This window comes from Cetorhinus maximus, chromosome 12 (genome assembly GCF_964194155.1).
Source record: "Cetorhinus maximus chromosome 12, sCetMax3.hap1.1, whole genome shotgun sequence".
NCBI lineage: Eukaryota > Metazoa > Chordata > Chondrichthyes > Lamniformes > Cetorhinidae > Cetorhinus > Cetorhinus maximus.
Window position 1 is genome coordinate 121,266,437 of NC_135890.1, and position 20,214 is coordinate 121,286,650.

General features: G+C 42.8%; 1 protein-coding gene and 1 non-coding gene across 13 annotated transcripts in view; both read right to left on the bottom strand.

Moving 5' to 3' along the window:
• ep400 (E1A binding protein p400) overlaps positions 1 to 20,214 on the bottom strand; it is a 142,890-nt gene that overhangs the window by 44,029 nt on the left and 78,647 nt on the right. For 11 of the 12 annotated variants that reach the window (XM_078554545.1, XM_078554541.1, XM_078554542.1 and 8 more), the window contains 9 exons: positions 19,395 to 19,565; positions 19,212 to 19,306; positions 18,420 to 18,739; positions 11,483 to 11,685; positions 10,251 to 10,420; positions 8,516 to 8,712; positions 7,419 to 7,530; positions 4,695 to 4,838; positions 2,251 to 2,412 (listed from right to left, as the gene is read on the bottom strand). In XM_078554545.1, coding sequence (XP_078410671.1) covers positions 2,251 to 2,412; positions 4,695 to 4,838; positions 7,419 to 7,530; positions 8,516 to 8,712; positions 10,251 to 10,420; positions 11,483 to 11,685; positions 18,420 to 18,739; positions 19,212 to 19,306; positions 19,395 to 19,565 — 1,574 coding nt within the window. The remainder of the gene's footprint in view (positions 1 to 2,250; positions 2,413 to 4,694; positions 4,839 to 7,418; positions 7,531 to 8,515; positions 8,713 to 10,250; positions 10,421 to 11,482; positions 11,686 to 18,419; positions 18,740 to 19,211; positions 19,307 to 19,394; positions 19,566 to 20,214) is intronic. The other variant, XM_078554543.1, reaches the window with a different exon arrangement.
• Positions 9,947 to 10,085, bottom strand: LOC144688160 (small nucleolar RNA SNORA49). The gene has a single exon (XR_013578360.1). It is a non-coding gene; the product is annotated as a small nucleolar RNA SNORA49 (small nucleolar RNA).

A 20,214-nucleotide genomic window follows, 5' to 3' on the forward strand; every position in this document is an offset into this window, starting at 1 on the left:
ACATAAAGGTTAACATGGCACTATTTAAAAAGATGAGTACACAACATTAAACCCACATAAGTGGTCCATTTGGAAATGAACTTGCATTCATACAGTGAACAAGGCACTTCACAGAGGGACAAGGAAAAATGGAAATGGAATGCCTTAACAGAGGTGGCTGAAGATGAGGCTGGTGAAGCATAGGAAGTGGGAGGATTCAGACAGGCAGGAACCACAGGAATGAAAAGTATGGAAATACAGTTCAAAGAAATTAGAGACATTAAGTGGGAAAGTTCCATGGAGGGATTTAAACACGGAACAAAGTTGAAAATTTGAGGCATATGCAATTAAGCAAATAACATGTTAATTGCAAACTAGAGTATATTCTAAAGGCAAGATTTCTGTTGGTTTTAAGATTCCAGGTAGGTAAAAGACAAGTCAGAAGTATGAAAGTAAATTACAACACAAGCAGCAAAACCACAATGAAACACAAAGGCCTTAAAATTGACTTTATTAAAAACTGTATTGGCTGATTTTGGTGCCATTCAGATGTCAAATCAGTGAAGTGCTGCCCAGTTCTAATTTATTCATTCAGAAAAAATAGGCAATCAATTGTGACAAATCAAAGGTCTAAAAGCAGCTTCACAGGAAGAGAGTGCAAACAAATAGCATTGGCAGGCAAGCATGAAGTGCCAACAACAGTCAAAAATCATGTTCAGTGTGGCACCTGATGCCTGCCAAGTGTTCAGTGTCATTTGCAAGGTTTTTAAATAGAAACAAAATTACCCAGTTAACTGTGCAAATCCAAAATCATTCCCATTAGTTTAGAATTTTTCTAGCACTGGGGAAGTATCCAATTCTGTTCAAGAATTATTTGTCTGCAATCTAATCTGGACATTGCTATACAGCTATAAACAGTCTTCAGTGACTGGCTAAAGAGTAATGCCCCAAAAAAACACTATGCCCCCAACAAAATTCAGGTTACACAGTGTTTCCATTTAGTTCTTAGGTGTGTAATTAAGCTCTGTTCAGGAGAGGGAGCTATTCGGGTTCATAGACACCAATAGATTTCAATGCTGATGTCCTATACATTTTACAACAACCCTTTTCTCTTCCCCCCCCCGCCCCACTCAGGGGATTTGGGGGGGGGGGGGTGGTTTCAGCTTTGAAGTCCAAGTTACTCAAACAATATCCTGGAACTCCCCCACTTAATCCCTGCAGGGTTTACCTACACAAGGGCTGCAGTGGTTCACCACCTTCAAGGGTAATTCGGGATGGGCAACAAACCCTGGACTTGTCAGCAATACTCACATGTCATGAACAAATGAAAAAAAAAATAGTTGCACTTACATTTCTGATTTGTCTGGTTTGAATTTGTGGGTCTGGAGGTTTGGGAAAGGACAATTCATTGCCTGCTTTCCCTAGTGGTGGGTAAATCCTACATCAGAACACTGAGTCAACAACAACTTGCAGATATATCATAAAACATTCCAAGGTTCTTCAAAGAAGTGTACAGAAAAATTTGACACAGTAGCCATATAAGGAGATATCAGGACAGGTGACCAAAAGTTTGGTCAAAGAGGCCAGTTTTAAGGAGCATCTTAAAAGGAGAGAGAAAAAAAAGAGATACACAGAGTTTTAGGAAGGGAATTCAAGAGCTTATGGCATAGGCAACTGAAAGCAAAGCTGGCAATTGTGAGGCAAAGGAAATCAGGATGGGTAAGAGACCAGGATTGGGGGAATGCAGAGACCTCAGAGGCTGGAAGAGATTACAGAGATAGAGGGGGGAGTGAGGCAATGGAGTATTATGAAAATAGTGAAAATTTTTTAAAACTGAGACACTATTTTGAACAGGGAGTGAATGTAGGTCAACGAGCAAAGGGTTGACGGGTGAACTGGACTTGGTGTAAGTTAGGGTTTGGGCAGGAAAGCTTTGAATGAATTCAAGTTTACCTAAATAAATATCAGTTGCCCCAGGTATATTGGACTTAACATGAACGTAGCTTTAAACTTGATCCGCAGCCTCAAGACAGCCAGTGGTGACAAAATGCTGAAAAATTCATGATTTATGCAAATCCTTCCAAACACCGCTGTCCAACAAAGGTAAAGAAAAATCTTACCAGGCTATGAGGAAAGAGCAGGGGAAGAGGACCCAATTAGATCACTCTTTCAAAGGGCCAGTACAGACTTGATGGGTCAAATGGTGCTATTCGATGAACACAATTAAGAAACAAATTTTTTACTAAGTAAACAGGCAAAAAAAAAAATCACCTGCTCAACAAGTGCAGCCAATTCGTCCAGGTACGCAGACTCTTCATAGTTTTTACACCTGCGCTGCTCCGTGGGTTTTCCAACACCTTCCCTCAGTTCTGCCCTTGCTGTCTGTCCCAATTTAACGTGGTCGCCACTTTCCTGCTCAATGCTGTTCAGAGCCTTTGCAAAACAGATTAGTGCCATTTTATTAAAAGGTTCATTTTCTATTGAAGAAGGAGGTTCTGTTAAAAAGGCACATGTGAATGAATGAGTGCAGTTTTCTGTTAAACTGCCTTGGGGTGTTAGGGACTAGGTGGGATGGCCTGTGTAACAATATAAAGAAATGGGAGCAGGAATAGGCCATCTGACCTCTCAAGGTTGCTCCATCGCTCAATATGACGGGCTGAGCTCCCACATCAACTCCACTTTCTCACCCTATCCGAGTGCTTCCCAAACCTTTTCCTGATGTGACCCCACTTTAATGCCTCAGACTGTGTGTGACCCCAGAGTGAAAATTGGAGGGCGTTCCACTTTTTTTTTTAAAAAACAGGCTGTGGTTGTAGTGGGCCACAGGGAACCGATCATTAGGACATGTCCACCGACAGACAGAGAGAAAAAAAAATCGAACGTTTAAAAAGGCCTCACAATTGTCGAAATTTAGTCCGAACTCCACGGCCACGATTTTGGCCTCTGAGCACACGACACCAAAATCTCGCCCTGCGGCCCCGCTCAGGGGGTGCGACCCAGAGTTTGGGAACCCCTTGCCCTATCCTGATTCTCCTGTGCACCTCTTACCTGGCTGTGCTGCCCTTACCTCTTGGATGCTTTGAACCCAAAGTACATTAAATTGCAGTGCATGAATACTGTATGCATACGTGCCAATTACACTCTTTTGTAAATGCCAAGCAAGGAATATGTTCTACAGTACACCAGCATGAAAATCAGTGTACCACTTTTCCCCATTGTAGAATGACACAGTATTTACAGCACAGAAACAGACCATTCGGTCCAACGAGTCTATACTGCCGTTAGTGCTCCACACAATCCTGGCTCTACTTTCCTTCACATCCCTCCATTCCCTTTTCCCTCACGTACTTAGCTGGCTAACCCTTAAACACATCTACGAGTTTTAAAATAGCTACTGAAAATCTTCAATTCAAATTTTTTTTTCAAATATACCTTGCTAAACCTTTATCAATTTTCTTTTTGCTGTGTTTTTTTAAAAATGCTTGGTTTCTTGAAGTAAAATGTGGAAGAAGAGAAAAGTTGAATTACTTGTCTAAATACCCAATCTTCTATTGGGCGAGGGGGTGGAGGGGGCAGGAAGAGATGTGAGCAAATGTGATGCAAGAAAAAAAACTTTTTCACACAACGAGCGGTTCGGGTCTGGAACGCGCTGCCTGGAAGTGTGGTGGAGGCAGGTTCAATCGAGGCATTCAAGAGGGCATTAAGTGACTATTTAAATAGAAATAATGCGCAAGGGTACAGGGAAAAGGCAGGGTAATGGCACTAGGTCATAATGCTCATTTGGAGAGCCGGTGTAGACACGATGGGCCGAATGGCTTCCTTCTGTGCCGTTAGAATTCTGTGATTCTGTGGAGAGACACTGTTTATTCTGAATATGTAGCAACAGCATCACCTTGTGGTCAAACTACGCCTGGCTTTCAGCAAAGTAACATGCAGTTTACTGGGCAATCTGCAATCACTGCAATGATATGTATTTATACAGCACTTCAACACAGTAGAATGTCCCAAGTTGCTTCACGGGAAAGGCTATCAAATAAAATTGGACACCAAGCCAGTAGTTCGAACAGCTGGTCAAAGAGGTAACATAACATTGCAAACGTAAATGGAGACATTTCAAATATTTACCACAGAAGCAGCATGGATAATAATTTCACTCCAAGTTAGTCCGTTGTATTTATTTAATAATTTCACTCAAGTTAGACTATTAATATTTATTTTTTCCACAAATGTGAAGCAGCACGTTTCAGAATAATTGAAACACTTTAAAAAGTAGCAACCGCCTGCAGGTTACAAGCTTCATGAAGACAGTTCAATGAATTATATCATTTTCCCAGTGTGCCCCTGAGCTTGGTTGCCATGAGGAGGCACTAAGCCAACGCCTGGGCTACCTCAAGAGAGAATTTTCAACCACAGCTAAAACTGTCGGGGAAGAATATAGGAACAGCCTTCCCAGGAAATGGGAAAAGAAACAAAAAAATCGTACAAAATGCATAAAATTTAATGATTTTTAATAAGAGCAAACTTTTTGAGTTTTAAAGGAAAACATTAACCTGTCTTTTCTATCAACTGTGGCTGGTGGATGCATTGTGCGTTTCTAAGATTCTGTGTTAGCTTCTGTCTAACTTGGGAACTGAACGATACAGATAGAAAAACAGGCCTGTGTGAAATTAGCAGCAAGTCAATTATAAAACCAGCAATTAAATGGGTTTGAATACCTCTAGGAAGGGCTTGGTCTCTTTTGGTGAGATCTGGTTTGCCAAGGATGGCACCTGAGAGAGCACGACAAACTCCTCCGCTTTTAGCTTCAATGCAGACTCTCCCATGAAAGCAGGGATTTCAAACAGGTCACGGACTGTTTGCTGTAACAAAATGTCAAACAGAGTTTGTACTGATCATAAAGTTGAGGTAGAGCTGAATGTTAGCTGGAGAATGAGCAATCAACAAAGCAGCAGTCTTAATGAAAACGATCAGTGTGAGCAGTTTATGACTGTCACCTAAACTTCCAAGCTGACAAATTTTTGTTTTTATAGACACACACACACCATCTAATAGAGATGCAGTTTATTCAGCTTTCAGCTAGTTTTAGTAAGCGTTAGGCCAGTCATCATTAGGTAGTGTTTACAGCCAGTCCAACTAGTCTGTGAATTAAAAAACATATAAATACCAGCATTCATAGGATGATTGTCCTATGACAATCAGTCAATTGCCCTTCAGAAGGTGGTGGTGAGCTGCCTTCTTGAACCGCTGCAGTCCATGTGGTGTAGGTACACCCACAGTGCTGTTAAGGAGGGAGTTCCAGGATTTTGACCCAGCGATAGTGAAGGAACGGCGACATATTTCCAAGTCAGGATGGTGAGTGGCTTGGAGGGGAACTTGCAGGTGGTGGTGTTCCCATCTATCTGCTGCCCTTGTCCTTCTAGATGGTAGCGGTTGTGGGTTTGGAAGGCACTCTCTAAGGAGCCTTGGGGTGAGTTGCTGCAGTGCATACTGTGGATGGTACACACTGCTGCCACTATGGAGGGAGTGAATATTTGTGGGCGGGGTACCAATCAAGCGGACTGCTTTGTCCTGGATGGTGTCGAGTTTCTTGTGTTGTTGGAGCTGCACTCATTCAGGCAAGTGGGGAGTATTCCATCACACTCCTGACTTGTGCCTTGTAGATGGTGGACAGGCTTTGGGGAGTCAGGAGGTGAGTTATTCGTCACATGATTCCTAGCCTCTGACCTGCTCTTGTAGCCACAGTATTTATATGGCTGGTCCAGTTCAGTTTCTGGTCAATGGTAACGCCCAGGACATTGATAGTAGGGGATTCAGCAATGGTAATGCCATTGAATGTCAAGGGGAGATGGTTGGATTCTCTCTTGTTGGAGATGGTCATTGCCTGGCACTTTTGTGGTACAAATGTTACTTGCCACTTGTCAGCCCAAGCTTGGATATTGTCCAGATCTTGCTGCATTTGAACATGGACTGCTTCAGTATCTGAGGAGTCACGAATGGTGCTGAATATTGTGCAATCATCAGCGAATAACCCCACTTCTGACCTAATGATGGAAGGAAGGTCATCGGTGAAGCAGCTGAAGATGGTTGGGCCGAGGACACTACCCTGAGGAACTCCTGCAATGATGTCCTGGAACTGAGATGACTGACCTCCAACAACCACAACCAACTTCCTTTGTGCTAGGTATGACTCCAATCAGCGGAGAGTTTTCTCCCCGGTTCCCATTGACTCCAGTTTTGCGAGGGCTCCTTGATGTCACACTCGGTCAAATGCTGCCTTGATGCCAAGGGCAGTCACTCTCATCTCATGCTCCATGTGAGCCTGCTTCCACCTTATTACAGCTAACCCTGGTTGATGTGCTTGTTTCATAGCAATATTCAGGGCAGAGAATTAATGACAGTGAGACAAATTACTGCCAACAGTCATCAGCTTGTTTCGGTGATAATACTCTCACCTCCGACTCAGAGCCTTGTGGGTTCAAGACCCAATGGAGACCTGCACATATAAATCTAGGATAACACTCCAGTGCAGTATTCGGGGACTGCTGCACCGCCTTACAAATGAGGCATCAAAATCGAGGCCTCACCTTCCCTTGCAGGTAGGTGTTGTACAGCTGTGGCACTGTTTAGCAGAGCAGCCGGCAAGCTCTGCCGGTGTCTTGGTCAATATTTATCCCCCGATCAACATCACAGAGTATCTGGTCATTCATCTCATTTCTGTCTGTGGGATTTTGCTGTGCGTAAACTGGCTGCTGCACTTCCCTACATTGGAACAGTGACTATATTTCAGGAGTACTTTGTTGGCTGTGAAATGCTTTGGGCTGTCCTGAGGTTGTGACAGGAGTGTTTAGGCATCTTTATTCCATGAAATTTAAACCGATTGCAGATAGGACTGAGAGAAAAGGGCATTAGTGTAATAATACTTAAAATGCTACTGCACTCTGCTGAACTCCAGTTCAAATACACAACAGCATGGACCCAGAAAAATCAAGAGATGAGGTTCACAGTCTCTGAGTGTGAGTTTAGATCCTTTTTTTGTCTTGGACACGGTTTTGCCAGCCTCAAATGTGAGGAATACTCATCAGTTTCTAGCTGAATGCAAAACGGGAAGCCACACCATAGCAGGATTTTCCATATTAGGAAAAAATGCGTCAGTTTTTTTGGAAATCACTCAACGGCCAATTTGGCAGTCCCATGGAAAATTAGCTTGACAAATCCTCAGCTACAACTTATTCAGGAAAGAGAAAACAATATCTGGGTAAATTATTCAAAGCATTAGCGACCCCTTTAGAGGAAATGCCCAATGATGCAAATTGCACTTTCCCCAAAATGGTTCTAATTTCTTCTCCATTTTTCCCATGACTGCTATTCTCAAAATACCAGGAAATGTTCAGACTCTCCCTGATTCTTTCTGTAACAGCAAATGTACTGGGGACAAATACCTGTTGCAAGTATGCTGTGCAATAGTTGCTCCCATGTGAAGCCACGTCTCTGATCAAATTCTTCGTGCCATTCTTGAGAAGTTTCTCCTCGATGGAGTTTCCAATAACCAGTCTGCAGTGAAAACATAGACAAGGTGAGTCAGCGGCTCTGAAATTTACAAGTGCCTGGTTACCGAAATTTAAATTTATCTTTACAAATCTGAAGGCAAGTCATTCAAAAACAAAAAAAAACACTCTCAGGATATGGGCATCGCTGACAAGGCTGGATTCATTGTCCATCCTGAGTTGCCCTGGTGGGATTTCTTAAAGCAAATGCTTGTACAACTGAGCAGTTTGCTGGTTCACTTCAGAGCATCAACCATGTGGTGTGGGGCTAGAGGCCATACTGGGTAGTGGCAGAAGGCTCTGAAGGACAGAACTGAACATCAGCAGGATTTTTACCAGCCCACAGGTTACCAGATACACGGAATTCAAAACTGCCCGCACTCTCCAAACTGTTACCATACTGTTGATTTTATAAAGATTCATTATTGGATCTTGATGTTTTTCTCTATACCTCTTGCCATAAAATCCAGTGCTTCACCATCTTTTTTAAATTGCCTTCTCCATATGAGATGCTGCATTGTCTTCTGAACCCAAACCCCTCTGCTCTTTCACATCACCCAAATTTTCCCAAAGTACTAATACTTATTTTAAAACCAAAACACACTACCTCACATTTACTGGCACTGAATGCCATCTGTCAATTTTTGGCCTATTCCAGATCTTAACAAACATTCGCTGCAGTTTCCTTTGGACTTCAGAATTAAGTGCCATACCTTTTTACAAAAGCAGCAAATGGCCTACTCCTGTTCCTATGTGGCTTGGTGTCAAATTTTCGTTTGTTAATGCTCCTGCTTACTACGTTAAATGTATTATATAAACTGTTAAGATCTGGGAGACCAATTTGTAAATAATTGCTTTGATGCAATCCCAGGTTAATGTCACAGAAGTTCTGTATAATGCAAGCTCCAAACTTAACAAATGTAATGACACAAATGTATTATTCACAATGTATTGTTCACATTATTAAACAAGTGTAATTTCCACACATATACCTGTATATATGGATATCTTTACACTTTCCAATTCTGTCACACCATTCCTGGACTTGTGAATCTAGGGTTGGGTTTAAGTCACTGTCATAGACTATTACAGTATCAGCATCTATCAGATTAACTCCCGTAGCACCACCTCGGGTGGAAATGATGGCGCAGAACATGCGCTTATCTGTATTAAAAAGTTTCATCAGCGCCTGTAAATAGAAAGTTCACAATGATTAGACAACACACACACACAAACACACACTCGAATCTCTAGGTATTAAATTAAATAGATAGAAAACCAAGGGGTGTGTACCCGATAGAAAGCTATAAAAGTGCAAGTTGTTGAGGTTCCTCGAGCTGTGCTCCCTGCTGGGAGTACCAGGTCATAGGACTGGCCTTAAATGTAATTTTTCACCTTTAACTTCAATCGTTCATACATTTTTTAAAAATGTATTTTTTTTTGGGAAGTGTTTTTTCTATTCATTGACAGGATGTGGGCATTGCTGGTTAGACCAGCATTTATTGCCCAACCCTAACTGTCCTGAGGTGGTAGTGGTTAGCTGCCTTCTTGAACTACTGCATGCCATGCGTACATCCACAGTGCTGTTTGGAAGGGAGTTGGCCCAGCAACAATGAAGTAATATGATTCCAAGTCAGAATGATGAGAGGCTTGGAGGGGATGTTAGTGGAGGGACTGAATGTTTAAAGTGCTGAATGGGGTTTCAATTAAGTTGACTGCTTTGTCCTGGATGGTATCGAGCTTCTTAGGTGTTATTGGAGCTGCACTCATCCAGGGAAGTGGGGAGTATTCCATCACACTCCTGACTTATGCCTTGTAGATGGGGGACAGACTCTGGGGAGTCAGGTGGTGAGTTACTTGCTGCAGAGTTCCTAGCCTCTGACCTGCTCTTGTAGCCACAGTATTTATGTGGCTAGTCTAGTTCAGTTTCTGGGCAATGGTAACCCCCCAGGATGACAGTGGCAAGGTGACCTTGATTGCCGCATCCCTAACTGCCAAGGGCATTAAGAGTCAGCCACGTAATTTGGGACTGGAGTCAAGTATAAGAAAGCCGGGCAGGGGGTGGGAAGTTTACCCCTGACCCTCCAGAGGACATTTGTGAACCAGATGGGTCCTTTTTTCAAAAAGCAACTAACCAACAATTTTGATGGTAATTTTATCTGGTGCCAGCCAGCTAATGATCAGCTTTACTGAATTCAATTGTCATGATGGGATTTGAAACCACAACCTTCGACCTCCGAGCTAACAGTTCACTACCATAACCACATATCATACTGTAGTACTCCATTGTTGATTTCTGACATTCCTTACATTGTCAAAAGCACTTGCCTCAATGAGGTGAGTATGAGACAAGAGCCAGCATGGGTACAATGGCCACCTCCTGTGCTGTAACCATTCTATGATTCTACACTGTGGATTAAACTGTTGTCAGCACATTCTATAGGCCCCAGAGGACATTACATTAATTCCCACTGGGGAGGGAAGAAGGCATTTTAATCTACCCCCAGGACAATGACAGTACACAATATGAGTTTTACTGTGTCTGCAGTAAGGATGGGGGAGACAGCATCAGCTACGTAAAAGAATGGCACCACAAACCATTAAACCTGAACAACTGGAGCCGATATTAGAAACAGGGACTGGAGTTTTATATACACACTATATATGTAAATGCATACATGCACATTTATTATATATAAAAACACTTACTTTAAAAAAAAAACATACCTGTCGTTGGTTAAGATGAACATTACCATCAACTCTCACAAAAGCAAAACTATGGTAGTCCAGAAAGCTCTCCAGAATGTCCAGCATCTGAACCATTTGTGTGAATATCAACACCCGGCGTCTTTCTGATTTCAGTTTGTGAAGCAAAACAGCTAGTGCTTCCAATTTCCCTGAGTAAAGACAATCACAATGAAAGTTCAGTTCTTCTCATTCCAATCTGGTGACTGACTTCCCCAATTAAACTGAAGAAACGGAACTGAAAATCAGGGGATATTTTAAAACCTTCTCTGTCTGGCTGAGACCAAGCATGATGTAGCCACAATGAAGGAAGAGGTTTTCCCGCTGGCCCCCCCTGTCCGTGGGACTCTGCTGCCACAATGACACTGGCCTGGGTGGGGATTTCCTCATCAGGGAAGTGCAGTCTAGATCACCAAGAGGTGAACTGCTCAAGATAAGCTCAGAGGATTAGGAGTGCTTCTCCGGGCCCTACAGGGCAAGTGGAGGCCTCCTGTTCCCTGGACTCTGCCCCCTTCCCAAAATGGGGGCCCACTCCTCACGAGCCCTGTACTAACCTGTCTTGTTGCGAGAATGGGCTTGGTTGGGTGGACACTGCCTGCCTACATCCTGGGTTGTTTTAGAGCCCTTCAAGAATTCTGAGCTCCTCCAATTCCTGCCTCTGGAGCATCCCCGAGTTTAATCACTCCACTATTGGCGACCATGAATTCAACTGTCCAGGCCCCAAGTAAGGTCTAGAATTTCTAAACCTCTCCACTTCTATCTCTTATAGTCCTCCTTAAAGCCTACTACCTTATTGACTTTTGGACAATGCCTTATATTATTCAGTGGCAAAAGTATTTTTACTGATAATGCTCCTGTGAAGCACTCTTGGGATGTTTTGCTATGTTTAAGGCACAAGTTGATATTGGTACGTTAATGAGTGAAACTCATTAAAATTGACCGGGCTTCCCACTGCTGCTTGGGTGGCATTTTTGCTGAGCTGCTCTCCTGCCTGGGGGTCAAAATCTGCCAGGTCCCTCACTCCCAAAAGAATGTGGCTTTCTCACCCGACTCTGTCAATAAATTGGACATTTAAGGCAAAAAGGAAATGAATGGTGAAGTGTGCAGCACGGCATGGAACGGAAGCTCCTGTCTCAAACTCCAGAGAACGTCACTGTTTATACAAAAAAAATCATCGCATTTCAGAAGAGACAACTCCCTCTAACTTTACTAACCTGAGTCAAACTGTACAAGCCTCGGGTCAGTTAACTGTAGCATTGTTGTCGATGTAACCTGCTGCAGCTGCTGGGAGTACGGAGCCAGCTCCTTTTTAAGATTAGATTTAAACAGCCGCATGCGGTGCGCGTAAGGTGGTGGAGGGTTTAACGTGTACAGGATTGGCGGAGATGCCACTACATTTGGAACAACACAGTGAACCCTGCGGAAAAGGCACAACGTTTATTAATACAAGTTTCAATACAAAAAAGCGAGACCCCTCTAAATTGAAATGAAAAGTTAGTTTGACTTCAAACCTGTTATTTCTTCACATTTCAAATTGAGAAAATGATTGAGGTCTTGAAAGAAAATGCCAACAGCAAAATTAGAAAACATTGGGCTGGGTTTTTAAATGCCTGCAGGGTTGGGACCTGGTGCAGGCACGATTTGAAAATCGCAGTCCTGGAGGAAGCCAGCTCATGATCCTGATGCCTCCTGGACAGTTCCAAACTTTCAATAGGCTGGGGGGAGGGGACGGGCAACCCACTCAGCAGCGATTACCGGGCCATTAAGCTCCTTTAGGGTCTGGTGCATGTTACTGCCCAGTAGTTGGATTCATTGCGGGGACATTCAAAGTTTAATTTTATTTGTTAAAAACGGAAGTATGATGGGGATAACTGGACCAGATCTAGCGCTGGATGTTAAGTTTGCTCGAATGGTCATTTTCCTCCATTTTCCAACACCTGACATTCTGAGGAGCTGTCTGCTCTAATCATTAAGGCAGTGGCAGCCCCCAACATGGGTGCTGCCTGCCTTTGCCACTGGTGCCAGGCAGGCAGCTCCCATCTCGTGGTGGCGCTTGCGCCACTATGTGGGCACCGAGCTCACCTCTTTTGAATTTATAAATAGAGTCACAAGAGTAACGCAGCTTGTGGGGTTGGGCCCTGGATTCCTTCCTACTACTCTACAAACTCTACTTTGATAATCCAGCCCAATAACACTCAAGGCAGAGAATTTGTTCAAAGAAATTGGACTTTAGCTCCCATGGTCTTTGTATGCAGTTACGTATACACTCCGGGAAGAAGATCAATCCTTGCCAACAGTTAACAATTACTCTATTTCAGTGGAAACTTATCAGCTTCTAATACACATCTACATTTGTAGCTAAAATGTTGCATTCATTACACTAAACAGTAGGCTGACTTTGCAGTGCAGTGCTGAGGAGGCGCTGTACTTTACAGTTACTTGAGAAAGTAAGACTGCCTGCCTGTCCAGGTGAACATTGAAAAGATCACCTGGCACTTTTATTGAAGAAGAGGCATTTCCCTGGTTTCCTGGTAACATTCATGCCTCAACCAACACCACCAAAACCGATTCATTGGCCATTTATCTAATTTTCCATTTGTGGAATCTTGCTGTGCGCAAAAATGGCTTCCTGTGTTTTCCTACATAACAACAGAGACCACAATACAGAAGTAATTATTTGGCAGTGAAGAACTTTAGGCAATGCTGAGACAGGAAGGAGGCTATATACAAATGCGGTTTCTTTCTCCCTACTTTGGCTGCTTTGGAGTCTTGTGTTATGATTTTTACCTGGATTACTTGCTTTCTACACATCTGTAAATGACAAAACAATGGAAAGTTAAATAATGATAAAAACAAAAAGCTAAAAGCTACTGCGGATGCTGGAAATCCAAAACAGGACTCCCACCAGCCTCCGCATTCAAAGGATCATCCTCCGCCATTTCCGCCAACTCCAGCATGATGCCACCACCAAACACATCTTCCCTTCACCCCCCCTGACGGCATTCCGTAGGGATCGTTCCCTCCGGGACACCCTGGTCCACTCCTCCATCACCCCCTACTCCTCAACCCCCACTTATGGCACCTCCCCATGCCCACGCAGAAGATGCAACACCTGCCCCTTCACTTCCTCTCTCCTCACCGTCCAAAGGTCCAAACGCTCCTTTCAAGTGAAGCAGCATTTCACTTGCATTTCCCCTAACTTAGTCTACTGCATTCGTTGCTCCCAATGCGGTCTCCTCTACATTGGAGAGACCAAACGCAAACTGGGCGACCGTTTTGCGGAACACCTGCGGTCTGTCCGCAAGAAAGACCCAAACCTCCCTGTCGCTTGCCATTTTAACACTCCACCCTGTTCTCTTGCCCACATGTCTGTCCTTGGCTTGCTGCATTGTTCCAGTGAAGCCCAACGCAAACTGGAGGAACAGCACCTCATCTTCCGACTAGGCACTTTACAGCCTTCTGGGCTGAATATTGAATTCAACAACTTTAGATCTTAAATTCCCCCTCCCCCCATCCCCACCCCGTTTCTTCCCCCGCCCCCCCCCCCAACCCCTTTTTTTTCAATAATTTATAGATTCTTCTTTCCCCACCTATTTGCATTATTTTTAAATCTAAACTAAAACCTTGTTAGTCTTTCCACCCCACCCCCACTAAAGCTGTACTTTGAATATCCTGTCTTCCATTCTTAATTAGCACTTTTCTCAGACAAATGTCACCACCTTCGACACCTCTTTGACCCTTTTGTCTGTGACATCTTTTGATTATCTGCTCATCTCCACAATCACCACACCCTCAATGTGTCTCTCTCCCCCCACACCCCCCCCCCCCACCCCCCCAACCCCCCCCACCTTAAACCAATTTATATTTCTCCCTTCTTCTAACTATGCTTCAGTTCTGCCGAAGGGCCATGAAGGCTCGAAACGTTAACTGATTTCTTCTCCGCCGATGCTGCCAGACCTGCTGATTTTTCCAGGTAATTCTGTTTTTGTTTTAAAGTTAAATAATGATTCCTTCTGAAATTGGAGAAATACAGCCAGGGTGTAAAAGTAGCCTCCAGGATTATGACTGGAGCAACAACATTTTCCAGCCTTTAAGCTACATCACTCGTTTTTGCAGCAAGAGTTTAAGAAGCACAGCTGACTCACCTACGTATCCTATAGCCAGCCAAAAGGTCTTCACAGAATGCCACGGGTAAACGCTCAGCACATTGTTGTGTTCAAATCCCTCCACGGCCTTGCCTCCTCTATCTCTGTAACCAGCCCAACAATCCTCCAAGCTCTCTGCATTCCTCCAATTCTGGCCTCTAATCCCTAATTTCCTAAACTCCACCATGGGTGACCACGCCTTCAGCTGCCTGGGCCCCAAGCTGTGGAATTCCTTCTACAAACCTTTCCATCTCTCTGACTTCCTTTAAGATGTTCCTTAAAATATCTCTTTCTGCCCAAGTTTTTGGTCATTTGCCCTAATAATATCTCATTCGAATGGTCAAATTTTGTCTGATTAAAAACTGTGACGTGCCTCGGGATGTTCCACTATAGTTATAAACGCTAGTTGTTTTTGTTTACTGAACCAGAACTGCGAGCTGCAACAGGTTACAAACCAATCAGTTCCCTCCTCTTTCAACAATATAATTTCTCCAAATCTTTACACTTCCAGTCAATACCAGAGTTAATTTCAGGTCATTATATTTTTGTCCTTTTTTAAATTCACACTAAATATAAAACCTTATCCGGCGTCAACCACAACCCCGCCTCCCCACTCCACGACTACGACCCCCTCCCATCCACCCGCTGCATCTATTTTCAAGCCACTTCTGGCTTTACACAGGCCATGCATAATCCAAAACCACCAATTGTGCCTAACAAAAAAAAAAGGTCACTTCAGGACCAATCATAGCTATTGGTAGCACATAGTTCAATAGTCGTGCTCTGGGCAGGATGAGACCATTGATCCACCTAGCCTACCCTTCCAAACCACTCATCAACATCCTGCCTGTGTTTCTGGAACCAATCCACATGTATCTCTTCATCCTGGAATCCAACCAGTCCTTGTTTAAATCCTGCCACGGTTTTCTAACCCATTGCCCTCATTGCTGGTCTGCTGCAGAATTCTACCACCTTATCACTCAGAAAATTTTGTCTAAATTTCCTATTTCCTCATAACGCTCTTAACTGCAAACTGTGTCTTGTGCTGCTCAAGTCTTTAACTTGCATAAGAACTTTTCTGGACCCAAATTCCCACATAGTTCCCTCCTCCACCACAGAGTAAAAACCCAGGTGGTAATGCCATTTGAGACAGAAGTGTGTGGATTCAAGCTCTACTCCAGGACTTGAGCATGTAATCCAAGTTGAAACTTGACTAAAAAACAAAAGAATGACTAAAAAAATGGGGAGCGAGAAATTAGTGTGTGAGAGAAAGCTAGCTAGAAATATAAGAACAGGTAGTAAGAGTTTCTACATGTAATTAAAAAGAAAAAGAGTAAATAAGCTGAATGTTAGTCCTCCAGAGAAAGAGTGTCTGGGGAATAATAATGGAAAATAAGGAAATGGCAGATAAATTGAACAGATATTTGGTGTGTGTCTTCACTGTAGGAGATACAAATAACATCCCAGAAATAATTGTAAGTCAAGAGGTGAAAGGGAGGGAGGAACTTAAATCAATTATAATCACCAGGGAAAGGGTACAGTGAAAATTATCAGAACTAAAGGCTGGAAAGTTCCTAGGTCCTGATGAACTTCATCCTAGGGTCTAAAAAGAAGTGGCTGCTGAGAAAGAAGATGCATTGGTTTCAATTTTCCAAAATTCCTTCAATTCTGGAAACGCCCCATCAGGATGGAAAATAATAAATGTAACTCCTCTATTCAAGAAAGGAAGGAGACCGAAAGCAAGAAACTGCAGGTCGGTTGTCATAACATCTGTCATAGGGAAAATGCTGGAGTCTATTATAAAGGAGGCTATAGCAGGACACTTAGAAATTTTCAATGCAATCAGGCAGAGTCAACATGGTTTTGTGAGAGGGAAATAGTTTTTAACTAATTTATTAGAGTTCTTTGAGGAAGTAACAAGCAATGGGGATAAAGGGGAGCTGGTAGCCATCATGCCCATGGATTTCCAGAAGGCATCTGACAAGGTGCCACATCAGAGTTTACTACACATAATAAGAGCTCATGATGTAGGAGGTAACATATTAGCATGTTAGAGGACTGATTAGCTAACAGGAAACAGAAAATGTGCCTAAATGGGTCATTTTGGGTTGGCAAGATGTAATGAGTGGAGTGCCACAGTGGTCAGTGCTGAGGCCTCAACTATTTACAATTCACATTAATGACTTAGGTGAAGAGATCAAATGTATGGCTGCTAAATTGCTTTGACACAAAGGTAGGTAGGACAGTAGGTTGTGAGGAGGACATAAAGAGTCTGCAAAGGGATATAGACAGGTTAAGTGAGTGGGAGTGGGCAAACATTTGTCAGATGGGGTTCAATGTGGGAAAATGTGAACTTGCCCACCTTGGCAGGAAGAATAGAAAAACAGCATATTATTTAAATGGAGAAAGATTGCAGAACTCAGTGGTGCAGAGGGATCTGGGTGTCCTGGTACATGGAATCACAAAGTTAGTATGCAGGTACAGCAAGTGATTGGTAAGGCAAATGGAAAGTTCTTGTTTATTGCAAGGGGAATGGAATATAAAAGTAAGGATGTTTTGCTGCAGTTGTAAAGAGCATTTGTGAGACAACATCTAGAGTGCTGTGTACAGTTTTCATCTCCTTGTTTAACAAAGGACAATTATATTAGAAGCAGTTCAGAGAAGGTTCACTCAGCTGATTTCTGGGATATGGGGTTTATCTTCCGAGGAAAGGGTGGGCAGGTTGGGCCTGCATCCGCCGGAGTTTAGAAGAATGAGAGGTGATCTTATTGAAACATTTCGGATCCTGAGGGGACTTGACAGGGTGGATGCTGAAAGGATGTTTCCCCTTGTGGGAGAGACTCGAACTAGGGGACACAGTTTAAAAATAAGGGGTCTCCCATTTAAGGCGGAGAGGAGGAAAAACTTTACTCTCAGGAGGATGTGGATCTTTGGAATTCTCTTCCCCAGAGCGCAGTGGTAGGGTCACTGAATATTTTTAAGGCAGAGTTATATAGATTGACCAACAAGGGAGTCAAATGTTATCGGAGGTATGCAGGAAAGTGGAGTCGAGGCCACAATCAATCAGCCATAATCTTATCAAACGGCAGAACAGGCTCGAGGGGCTAAATAGCCCACCCCGGCTCCTAATTAATATATTCATATGCTCCATGCAGTCCTGAAGGAGGACTGCATTGTCAGAGGTGCCATCTTTCAGATGAAACCTTATACCAAGTTGGCCTGTTCAAACGGATGTTAAAGATACCATGAAACTGCTTGAAGAATAAAAGGGAACTCTCTCAGTTTCATGACCAACATTCCTCCATTAACCAAATCAGGTTAACCGATCATTCATCTCATTGTTGCTTGGTGTGACAAGATGAGAATCACGTGGTGTGCAACCTGGCTGCTGCATTTGCCTGTGAGGCAACCGTGGCAGCATTTTTAAAAGTAAGTCGATGGCTCCATGCGACATGCCAAGAATGTAAAAGGGTCCTATATTAATGCAAGTTTTTATTTTAGCTGGCCAATCTTTCCTCATGAAATCCAGAAATCTGGTTAGTCATCAGTCTTAATGTGGAATTTCCCCCAACAGTTCCACATCTTGTTTTTAATATGGAGACTGAATACTTGGAACAATGTGACAGGTGCAGTCTCAACAACTTGCAATACCACCCCGCTAACTTAAGTCATCTCCCCTGGCACCCCACCCATCCTTACTTTTTTGATCCTGAACATTTTATTCACTTTCTTCATCAGCTGTGAATGATGAAACCTAGTAGCAGGATTGATGCTACTTTAATTTTAGGTTAAGCTCAAGATTACAGCACAGAGTCTGAAAGCTGGGTCAGGTTCTGCACATTAATGCAAAAAAAAATAAATCTCTTAGATCTCCTGACCGAATGGATCATGATACCAACGGCTTAATATATTGGAAGATGTTCATCAGTACATTCAGCCGTGATATAGAGACGCTACTGTAAAATTTACCAACTGCTGTGACTTATTACATGATAAAAGTATTCACCTTTTAACCATATCTTGCATACTTTCTTGCCTCTGATCCGCGGACAGGATCGTCCATGACAAAGAGTTTGTCCGTTTCCAAGTTACCTCAGCAAAGCAGTCACTAACTGATTGCTGAATGTTGCGACAGTTCACATAACCAGAGGAAAGCCAGGAATTCCCAGTCGATTTAGGCTTTGTAAGTCTATATTCACCAATCAAGAAGCAGACTCCTAACAGTTCTGTGCCATAGACAGGCACCACAGAACACCGTTTCTCATTTATCAAAAAAATCCGGTCCAAACGTTCCTTTATGAATTTTTTCTTTTCTTCTATAGAATCCTATAAATCAGAAACAAAATTCTCAAATGTGGCAGAAGAAAAAGCACTGAACAAGCAGTAATTAGTGTCAACAGGTTACCTCTAGAAGCATTAAAATTGGGGATGTGTCTTAACAGCAGAATAATCCATGCCATTTTTTTTCCCTGAAGTCAGGCAACAATGCAATTAAATCCTCCTTCCAACGGTGGTGCAACAGTGCCTCCATTGACAGGAGTGTGTAATTACAGTGTGACAAGCCTTCTTCGACACTATGGACATAGTAATTTATAACGGAAAGAATTGATAGGAAGTGCACACAATTTCTAAAAAAATATATAGGTACAAAGATAGACAAACTAGTGCTCTCTCACATTCTCGGTTAATAATTTTTCACAATCTGACTAAGTGTAAAAATATTGAGCTTGGAAGATTATTATGAATACTTGGATCTGACACAACGGCCTTAGCAGCCTGTTTAAAAGAATCTGATTACCTGTGCAGCAGATCCTAGAGAAGATATTGGCCTTAGGATTGCTCCCTGCTCTCCAGATGCGGAACTACTAACTGTTCTGGTTGTGAGGAAAGACGCTGAAAAACAGACAACACGTTTACGATTTGTGGTAAATGTAGGTGCAAAAGCTGAGCATATTAATTACACAGTCCCTAAGTCACTTACCTTGCGTTGAAATAGGAGCGGAAACAGAACTGGGTACTATTCCTTGCTGGTTTCCAGTTGCAGCTGATGCGTTTTGGACAGCACTGCCCTGGGATGGTGTTTGTAACAGAGCTTGACTTTGTTGACGCATAATCTGTTGCCCCGGTGCTGATACAATTTGGAGGACATTACCTGTAGTTATTTTTTTAAATTAAAAGGGTGGTGAAATGATTTTTCTCATACAATGCTAAATTTATTACTACCATAATTCCCTTGCAGGAAGTTCCCTTTCCCTATCACCTAGTTCTTTCTCAAGGTAGAATCAAGGTTTTCTTTCCCTCTTAATTGCATGTTGAGACTGATTTTTAATCGATTTCAGACTCACTGGCAGGAAAGCTGTGCAGCTGTGAGCCTCTGGGGCAGGGTCCTCAGAGGGAGGTCTCCCATTATATGGCTAGAGGGCATGGTGATATATTTGGGTCTTACCCAGACTTCTTTACTCTGGATTCTTTTTGTTCTCATTTTATCTCAAAGCTGACTTTGAACCCTTTATGTTGTCAAGTGTATCTTCACCAGCTTCACTGTCTAGGCAAATGTTTGTTAACATGTCCAGATAACAAAGAGAAAATCAGACAATAAATTAATTTTTAATTGCTATAATTATCCTATGCCTCTATAGGATCTCCCTAGAAATGCAACATTACATCAGGTCTCATTCTAAGTTTAAATTATTAAACATTATTCAATGAACAAAAACACATGGGACATAAATTTTTAGTAGGAAACGGGATCGTTTCTCTAGAAGAGAGAAAACTGAGGGATGACCTGATAGAAGTCTTGA